The 10,182-nt window shown below is 48.4% G+C and overlaps 1 protein-coding gene across 3 annotated transcripts in view; it reads right to left on the minus strand.

Moving 5' to 3' along the window:
• The window catches only part of SLC4A5 (solute carrier family 4 (sodium bicarbonate cotransporter), member 5), a 144,720-nt gene that overhangs the window by 12,982 nt on the left and 121,556 nt on the right, over nt 1–10,182 (minus strand). For 2 of the 3 annotated variants that reach the window (XM_011946047.1, XM_011946045.1), the window contains 4 exons: nt 6,494–6,607; nt 4,495–4,656; nt 3,558–3,736; nt 2,324–2,396 (listed from right to left, as the gene is read on the minus strand). In XM_011946047.1, the coding sequence (XP_011801437.1) occupies nt 2,324–2,396; nt 3,558–3,736; nt 4,495–4,656; nt 6,494–6,607 (528 nt within the window). The remainder of the gene's footprint in view (nt 1–2,323; nt 2,397–3,557; nt 3,737–4,494; nt 4,657–6,493; nt 6,608–10,182) is intronic. The other variant, XM_011946048.1, reaches the window with a different exon arrangement.

Here is a 10,182-nt window from a genome sequence, read left to right on the forward strand (position 1 = left end):
CTGTGGCTCCCCATGGTGAGCGGAGGCTGCTCCTCCTTGTGGTCATGTTAGAGCACTCTGGAGAGCACAGAGCACTATGCCAACACTAGAAGGGCTTTAGAGGAATTTTTGGCCCCGAAAGAAGGCTGTTCTTGGATTTGGGTTTTTTTTGTTTTTTTTTTTTTTTGAAGACAGATTCTCAATACGTTGGTCATTCTGGTCTCAAACTATTGTCCTCAAGCAATCCTCCCACCTCGGCCTCCCAAGGTGTTAGGATTACAGATGTGAGCCATCATGCCTGGCTGATTCGAAGGTTGTTTCGTTTTGTTTTTTTTTTGAGATGGAGTCTCGCTCTGTCTTGCCCAGGCTGGATGGAGTGCAGTGGTGCAATCTCAGCTCACTGCAGCCTCCCCTCCTGAGCTCAACCAATTCTCCTGTCTCAGCCTCCTGAGTAGCTGGGACTACAGGCGTGAGCCACCACACCCGGCTATTTTTGTATTTTTAGTAGACACAGGGTTTCACCATGTTGGCCAGGCTGGTCTTGAACTCCTGACCTTAGGTGATCCAAGTGCCTCGGCCTCCCAAAGTGTTGGGATTACAGGCTTGAGTCACCACACCCAGCCTGATTTGAGCTTTTTAATGCAAATACTTGTATGTTAAACAGTGTCAAAATTGACATACACAATGGCACCTTGGAACCCTCTCTACAAAAGTAAATAGTCCCTGGCCATTTAAAATATATTTCTAAATAAACAAAATGTTTGCCCTCCTGTGTGCAATTTGTTTCCCCGACAAGGGAAATATCCCTTTAAAAATGCTAGCCTCCTACCTACTGCTCAGGTATGCCCAGTACCAATTCTCAAGCCAGAAATATTTTCCATTGTAAATACATCAGCCAGAATCATGATTCTTTAGCCTTTGTTTCTTACAAGGTCACTTCTGAATGAGGTGTTTTTTTTTTTTTTTTTTTTGAGAAGAGGTCTTACTCTGTCGCCCAGACTGGAGTGCAGCAGCATGATCAAGGCTCACTGCAGCCTTGACCTCCTGGGCTCAAGTGATCATGCCTCACATGTACCATCATGCCTGGCTAACTTTTGTATTTTTTGTAGAGATGGGGGTCTCGCTATGTTGCCCAAGATGGTCTTGAACTCCTGGTCTCAAGTGATCCTCCCACCTCGACCTCCCAAAGTCCTAGGATTATAGGCATAAGCCACCATGCCTGGTCATGAGCTGTTTTGAGATATTCAAAGAGGAAAAATAATATTGGCAAAAGGTTGAGGCAATTACAGGTAAACTTAATTCAAGAAAGGAAAGTCTTACGTGAGCACTGATCAAGGGACAGGGAGATTGATGGGCGATTGGCTGGAGTGGAGAGCAGGGAAGCCTGGTGGGAACACCTTGCTTTCTGGAGTCTCTCCAGAAAGAGACCCTTGTGGGGGACACCTGCCTCCATTGTACCCCTACTTGACTTAATCTCTTAGCTGTTGTGGTGGGACATGAGCAAGAGGAGCTTCAAGCTGTGTGGGAAAAAGTCTCCCAGGTCCCAAGACTTCCTGAGTTCAGGTGATCCTCCCGCCTCAGCCTCCTGAATAGCTGGACTACAGGGATGTACCACCATGTTTGGCCTTGTGCTGCAAGTTTTAAACTTCATGAGCCCCAAACTCCAGCAATGTGGACACACACCCCATTCAGGAAGTTCCTGATCTAAGCAGGGCTAGAACTTGGTAGAACTTTCAGAGGGAAGAGTATCCTCCAGAAGGTGAGAGTGGCCCTGAGAGGGGTGGGAGAGAGGATTGGTGATGATAAAAAACTGTAGTATCACAGAAAACGACGGTGACAGTGTGGAAACATTGCTTTGGCCTAGTAAGACTGTGCCTTTCTTTCTTTTTCTTTTCCTTCTTTCTTTCTTTCTTTTTTTTTTTTTGTGTGTGTGTGAGACAGTTTCGCTCTTGTTGCCCAGGATGGAGTGCAGTGGTATGATCTTGGCTCACTGCAACCTCCACCTCCCAGGTTCAAGTGATTCTTGTGTCTCAGCCTCCCGAGTAGCTGTGATTACAGGCCTTAGCCACCACGCCCGACTAATTTTTGTATTTTTAGTAGAGACAGGGTTTCACCATCTTGGTCAGGCTGGTCTTGAACTCCTGCCCTCAAGTGATCCACCTGCCTCGGCCTCCCAAAGTGCTGGGATTACAGGTGTGAGTCACTGTGCCCGGCCAAGACTGTGCCTTTTTTAGGGGGCTGATAGGCCCGTGATCCCTAGCCATATGGGGACCCCCTCCCTCCCTGAGGCATCCACTCTGCTTTCTCAGGCGACAAGGCCCTAGGTGAGAGTGCAGGACCTCACCTTTAGGATGGGAGCCAGGAAGACAGAGATTCCTGTCAGGATGAAGACGATGATGCCGGTCACTCTCTGTTCCCTGGCAGAGAAGAATACACGGTCAGGGTGTACCAGGAAATGCCTGGTGACCACTCCGGCCCTCCTGCTCACTGTGGGCGCCTGAAGTTTGTGTCCAAGGCCATGGCCTCGAGGGCTTCTGTATGGAGCTCTGCCTGGTTGCCTGAGGCCCAGCTGAACCATATGTGGGAAGACAGGCAGCCCCCAAGGCATCTTGCAGGGGCATTGAGGGAGGCCGCTTAGTGTAGTGGCTCGTAGCTGGGGTGCTTGAGCAGAACTGATGTGGGCTGGATCCTGGCTCCGCCACTTGCTAGTTATGTGGCATTGGGCAGGAGCCTGCCCATCTTCAGCTTCAGTATATGCAGATAATGGCACCTATTGTTGCGAGGATACATGCAAGATAAAATGCTATTACTCTGCCCTTTGATTTTAAGATTTCACTTTTGTGGGGCACAATGAATGAGGATCTGGGGAAGGGGACACCAGCAGAGCAGGTGTCAGGGGTGGGGGGCAGGTAAGCCCTGCAGTCGGGCAGAGAAGTGTCAGTCAGGCAAAGAAGCGTCATTCAGGCAGGCTGGGTGGCCCAAGTATCCCAAGATAGTGGGAGAAGTTCTTAGGGCAGCCACGTAGGTGAATGCCAGGGTTTGGTGTGGTCTCACCCTGGCGGTCCTAAGGGGCTGAAGATGCACTTCTCTGCCTACCACGGGGTGTAAGAGAAGGGGCAAGTAAAAGAACAGGAGTGACAGGCAGGGCCATGGACCGGGGAGTGGGGGTGATCCTGGGATAGCCTTCTGGAGGAATGGAGACTGAGCAGGACCTGAACCCACAAGAGGGCCATCAGGGCAGTAGGGGCCTGAAGGGTCCTGAGGAAGAGAAAAAGAGCAGGACAGCACGAGGCCTTGTGGGGACCTTGGGTGGCCGATGCAGATGAGTGTCTGGCACTCATCTGACATGAGTGCATGTTTATGGATGGGATATGCATACTGCTTGGAGCCCAGTAGGTAAAAATCCCCACTTAGAGTTGGACTTCTGTCTCTCCTTCCCTCCCTCCAGGGATAGCACTCATGTCCCTGTGGTTCTTGGGCCATCAGAGCCCAAATTCTTTTGTGGCAGGCAAAGCCAGCTTCCCCTCCCCGAGTGGGCCCCTCCCCGTTGGGTGATTCCTAGGTCCTGACCCTCCTACCTGACTCCTAGGAACTGGGGCTGCTCCCCAGGGGCGCTGGTCTCTGTCTCCATCTTGAGGCTGTCGATGTGGGCGATGGAGATGACTGTGGCAGCCACGTACCAGGGAAGCCCCATAAAGGAGCACAAGGCCATGAGGATGCCCACCCAGAACAGGTCCAGATGGTAGCCAGCAGCCTTCTGCAGGAGCGGGGTGGGGTGGGGAGGGAGAAGTTTCTGGGGAGCCAGTTCCTCCTGGAAGCAGCCACTCTGTGGAACATGGTTCAAGGCCCCCCTGCCTTCCAGAAGATACTGAAGGGGCCTGAGGTGCTCCTTGCAAGATTTGCAGAGGTGGGCGGGTCCTACCACCCCATCTGAAAGGGTGAACTGCCTAAGGGACATGGGTCATAGAAGAGAGGGATGTTCAAGCTTGGAGAGGCCCTGGGTTTGGGTCTCTGGGGAGAAGGGCCCAGAAGGTGGCCACAGGGTCTCTGCAGTTCCTGAGGGGCCCCAGCTGGGACAGGCCACACCTAGAGTGGTCCAGACCGGGATGGGGGAGGGGGTGACCTGAGTCTTCTCAGGCTCACAGGCTGGATGGGGAGTTGCAGAGACCAGGAAGGCTAAGGAAGTTCCTCTGCCTCAGTGTTCTAGGCTGAGCCCTCATCAGGGTCTGCTGATTCTCATAAGAACTCGATGCCACTTTGGGAAAGACAGAGAGCCTGTGCCCAGTGGCCCAGCCTAGTTTGGTCCTGGTCCTCATAAAGTCAATCTAGCCCTGGTGGCCTTACCCACATCTGGAGGTCACATTTCCCCCTCAACACACCAAGTGGGAACTTCAGTCTTCTGTCCTCATATTTTCCTGGCCCAAAGTACTGAAAGAAGCATCATGTCCTTCCTTTGCTCCTTCTGACTTTGTGGGAAGAAAGAGGTTATGCCTCTGCTCCTAGTACCGGCCTTACCTTCAGTTTGTTCTCCTTCCGGTTGACAATGACAGCAGTGATCTGCTGGTCCATGAAGATCAGGATGGTCACCAGCAGGGCAGGCAGGATGCTTGCTGGGTACACCCACCACGGGTTCTTCCCAAAGGGGGCCACGAACCAGCCTCGGTCAGGCCGTGTGGGCTGAATGGGAGCAAACAGAGAGGGGCCCTTTCCTCTCTCTCTTGTCCCAGGGCACTTGCTGCCTGGCCTGCTGTCCCACCTCCTCGACTTTCCCTGACTTTGGGTACTTTTCAAGTGTAATCTTTTCCCTTAAACACCTTAGGTACCTGCAACTTTAGACTAAATTCAGACATGGGAAGGAGCATGCACTCAGACAGCGTCTGTAAAACTAAGGAGGTAATTTGCTGCAACAGCCCTGGGGTTGGTCAGGAAACATGGAGGTGAAGGTCAAAGGGCAGCCAGGAGAGACAGCACAGTCACCCACTGCAAATAACAAATAGCAGGAATGAGGCCCAACAGAAAAGAATAAAGAAATGGGTGGGCCCAGGGCCAGCTGCTTCTGCCTCTCCTGAGTTGCCTGTATGGGAGCATTATAGAATTGTCTGTAAAACGCTGAACATCAGTTAGTCCTGCATGTTAAGAATGAGGAGAATATATAAAAAGACTTTGTCTCGGCCGGGCGCGGTGGCTCAAGCCTGTAATCCCAGCACTTTGGGAGGCCGAGACGGGCGGATCACGAGGTCAGGAGATCGAGACCATCCTGGCTAACACGGTGAAACCCCGTCTCTACTAAAAATACAAAAACTAGCCAGGTGAGGTAGCGGGCGCCTGTAGTCCCAAGCTACTGGGGAGGCTGAGGCAGGAGAATGGCGTAAACCCGAGAGGCGGAGCTTGCAGTGAGCTGAGATCTGGCCACTGCACTCCAGTCCGGGCGACAGAGCGAGACTCCGCCTCAAAAAAAAAAAAAAAAAAGACTTTGTCTCAAAAAACAAACAATAACAACAAAAAAAGCCTTAAAGACAGGGAGGGTAAGTTCTAGAATCTGGACTCCCTACTCTGGTGAGATGCTTGGTGCTCTTTTTTTTTTCTTTCTTTCTTCTTTTCGTTTTTGAGACGGAGTCTTGCTCTGTCAACCAGGCTGCAGTGCAGTGGCGCGATCTTGGCTCACTGCAAGCTCCACCTCCCAGATTCATGCCATTCTCCTGCCTCAGCCTCCCCAGTAGCTGGGACTACAGGCGCCCGCCACCATGCCCGGCTAATTTTTTTGTATCTTTAGTAGAGATGGGTTTTCACTGTGTTGGCCAGGATGGTCTTGATCTCCTGATCTCGTGATCTGCCCACCTCAGCCTCACAAAGTGCTGGGATTACAGGCGTGAGCCACTGCACCTGGCTGGTTGGTGCTCTTATGAGGGAGTAGGGCTGAGTTTAGCTACAAGCATATGTCACCAATTCTAGACTAGTGGGTAATTTCTAAGCAGTGGTTCTCAAACTCGAGCATACTCCAAGTCACCCGAAGGGCTTGTTAAAATGCAGATTGCTGGTCCCACCCCTCAGCTTTTCTGATTCCACAGGTGGGGCTGAGAAATTGCATTTCTAACGAGTTCCCCGTGACTGTGATGCTGTGATATTGGTCTGAGGACCACACTTTAAGAATCACTCTTCTAAGGGACCAGTTTCAATAGATCCTCTTTGGCCCAGCTTATAGATTGCCAGAGGTCAGGGAACTGGAGACCCTCAAACACGAATCAAGAGGCTTCTGCTGGGTTGGAGGGTGAATTTCAGTGCCTTCCTCACCTCATGACTACAGATCAGGATTTCCTGGTGTATATGTTACCCCTCCCCGCCCTACCTCAAAGGACCAGCTCCTGGGAGCCAGTATTCAGGAAAGGTGGCACACAGAGAACTAAAATGGTCTCTTGACTGAGAGGAGAAGAGAGTTTGATCAGCACAGAGGGGAAAGAATCTACAGCTGGTAGGCAGGCAGACTGGATGCCCAGAGTGGTGGCAAGGGGCAAACCTTGATGACACTGGGCACATGCAGCTTGGGGGTTTCCAGGCCAAAACAGGCATCGATTCCACAGAACATCAGGATGGAGAAAACAATGGAAAAGTCAGCCACCAGGGCCCGGACCTGCAGACAGGAGATGAGCAAGTGAAAGAAGTGAGTAAAGCACCCACCCAGCCCCAGGCAGCCCCAGTCCCCAGGCAGCAAAGAGGTGAACTGTTACAGTCTGGGCTCTGAAGGCAGAAGAACTAGGCTCAAATTTGGGCTCTGCTCCTCGCTAACTGTGTGAGCTTGAGGAAGCGTGTCATCTCTCCAAGCCTCAATTTCCTTCTCTGTAAGATGGAGATGATGTTAGTATCTCCCTCAAAGGTGTAACTGAACTGTGACACATTTCGAGTGCTTGGCGTGTGGTGATCAGTGTGGGAGCTGTTATGATCCATGTGGCCATGGCAGCCACTGCTGAAGATGTGTTCTGGTATGACAGTCTGAACTGGGGCACCCAGTAGGTATGATGAGGGCAAGGGCTGAACTCTGAAGCAAACCTTAGTTCCTACAAATCTGTGACAGGTTGTTGTACCCCACCTGGGCTGGGAGGGAGGCTCCTCAATTCCACTGGGGACTATTGACTACTCTCAGACCTTTTGTCCACCAAGAGCCTCTTGTTCCTCTGTTTCTCAGGAGGCCCTTCCTAGGCCAGGTTCTTAACTTGGAGGCCCTTCCTAGATCAAGTTCTGAACCTGACCTTCCTGCCCATTCTGAATCAATGTCCTCTGACCTCCCCTCCAAACCAACTCTATGTCCAGAAGTCTCAGGACAGAAGGTCCCCCATGTCTACCCTGTGGCCTTTTTTATCTTTTCAGAGAAGGCAATTTGAAGGGCAGGGGCAGGTGACAGTACATTGACTTCACTCCCTGCATCCCCCTTTTCTCTTTAAATTTGTTATTAGCATAATATATATAATTGGTTAAAAACTCACATAGTGGAGAAGACTTACGAGGAAAAGCAAAGTCTCCCACCTCCCCTTTTCTCAATCCAGCCCCACCTTCCAGATCCATCTACTATGTGTGCTTGATTTTACTTGTTCTGGAGGTTCCCTCCATGTCATTAACTAATATGCATATACTTTAATATTTTCATTTACCAACTTAAGGTATTATCTATTGATAAGAATTTCCCTTTACTTATACTATGCCTCCTGTCCTTTCCTTATTCCTAATCTTTGATAATTTTAAGCTCCTATGGGTTTCCTTTATACTTTCAAGTTATATAATCAAACCTCTCTTTACATTAGCTTTGGCTAATATCTCTCATTCTCCATCTTGCAAGGTGAGGACCACTGCCTCTGTCCTCCTACCACCTCTCTCCTCCTCCTCCCCTTCCTTCCTGTGACCCTCCACTTTGATCTTTCCATTGTCGAAGCTGAGATCTTGTTCTGTAAACACATGGCTTGTGTGTTTTATCTGTAAGTCAATTCCAAAAGTTGAAAATTAGTAACAGCTTTATATTATCATGATCATATAAATATTAGTCACAGTAGAACCAAGTAGTGCGCTAGGTATATACCTCCTTTTCTATAATATTCCTAGCATAGACGTCAAAACCATATGAATGGTTATTAAGTTAAACCACATGAATTTGCCTTTTTTTGTAGGTCGAAACAGTCACATATGGGCAACTTCACATGGTCCAACCTAATCAGAGAGTGTCAGTTGCTCTCCAAATTGGATGTATCTGTTTATACTCCCACCTACTCCTTTCCATCTCCAACATCTGGTGTCCCAACACCTTCATCTGTCTACCAATCTGATGAGTATGAAATGGTGTGGCCTCATTCCTCTCTGCAACCCTAAATTCCAGGAGGCAATTGAGCAATTTTTTTTTTTTTTTTTTGAGACAGAGTCTCGCTCTGTTGCCCAGGCTGGAGTGCAGTGGCGCGATCTCGGCTCACTACAAGCTCCGCCTCCTGGGTTTACGCCATTCTCCTGCCTCAGCCTCCCGAGTAGCTGGGACTACAGGCGCCCGCCATCTCGCCCGGCTAGTTTTTTGTATTTTTAGTAGAGATGGGGTTTCACCATGTAGACCAGGATGGTCTCGATCTCCTGACCTCGTGATCCGCCCGTCTCGGCCTCCCAAAGTGCTGGGATTACAGGCTTGAGCCACCGCGCCCGGCCAATTGAGCAATTTTTAAGTAATGTGAGGGAAAAAATGTTGGTGGCGCAAGAAATCCATGCCACATGAATTACTTTTCATCCTGCAGGCAACAGATAGATATTCTCAGATACAGTGACTGCTTGAGAATTTTTACATAAGAGGAGATAGGGATATGCTCTGGGCTGGAAGTGGGCAGGAAGGAAGAGAACTTGTCTTAAGGATGCACTCGTGTTGTAAGCAAACTATTTTTTACTCAGTTTATATACTGCGAAGCTTCCTAAAGCACCTTTTATTCAGTCTTTAGAAAATTTGGGAAAAATTCAACTATTTATATCAAAGATTTTATCATTATGATTAGTAGCAGTAGCAGTAGCACTTGTAATACTTAGTTAAGATGGCTTTAGGAGAGTGCTAATGGAGTTTATGGTGGGAAAGAGTTGCTAAAATTCTTCTGAGTACCCCCCACCCCACGGCACAGTCACTGCTTACATATTCAAGTGCTGTTTTAATTCAGCCACAAACAGGTAGAAAATAAAATTTAAAACAGCAGTTAGGGCCAGGCGCAGTGGCTCACACCTGTAATCCCAGCACTTTGGGAGGCTGAGGTCGGGGGATCACCTAAGGTAAGGAGTTCAAGACCAGCCTGGCCAACATGGTGAAACCCTGTCTCAACTAAAATTACAAAAATTAGCCAGGCATGATGACAGGCGCCTATAGTCCCAGCTATTTGGGAGCCTGAGGCAGGAAAATCACTTGAACCTGGGAGGTGAAGGTTGCAGTGAGCCAAGATCATGCCACTTCACTCCAGCCTGGGTGACAGAGTGAGACTCTGTCTCAAAATAATAATAATTATGATTATAATTATTATTTTTATAATAAAATAAAAAATAAAATAGCAGTTAGCATTTATGACAGTATAAAAAAATCAAGTATCTAGGAATAAATCTAACAAAAAAGGTTCAAGACTTCAAGATAACAATGTATAAAACATTATGGAGAGAAAGAAGACCAAAATAAACGAAGTATACTGTATTCATAAATCAGAAAACTCAAAGTTTGAAAGACATCAATTCTTCCCAAACAGAGTCAAAGATAATCCTATCAAAATTCCAACAAGTTTTCATTTTGGCGAAATTTAAGATGATTCTAAAATTCATGTGGAAATGCAAAGGGCCAAGAAAATACTATATAAAAAGGACAAAGAGAGAGAGAGACTTTGGGAGACAAAGATATAAAGACTTATAAGTTACAGAAATTAAGACTGTCATACTGATATATAAATAAACTAATGAAACAAAATAAGGAACCCAGAAACAGACCCTGTCATATAGGAACATTTGATATATGGCAAAGGAAGTATTGCAAAGCAATGGAGAAGGAATAGTCTTTAAAAAATACTGGAACAATTGACTGTATAAAATCACGAAGAAACACTATCTCACAGTACACATCAAAATCAATTCTGGGCCGGGCGCGGTGGCTCAAGCCTGTAATCCCAGCACTTTGGGAGGCCGAGACGGGCGGATCACGAGGTCAGGAGATCGAGACCA

This window comes from Colobus angolensis, unplaced genomic scaffold (genome assembly GCF_000951035.1).
Source record: "Colobus angolensis palliatus isolate OR3802 unplaced genomic scaffold, Cang.pa_1.0 Scaffold249, whole genome shotgun sequence".
In the NCBI taxonomy this organism is placed as follows: domain Eukaryota; kingdom Metazoa; phylum Chordata; class Mammalia; order Primates; family Cercopithecidae; genus Colobus; species Colobus angolensis.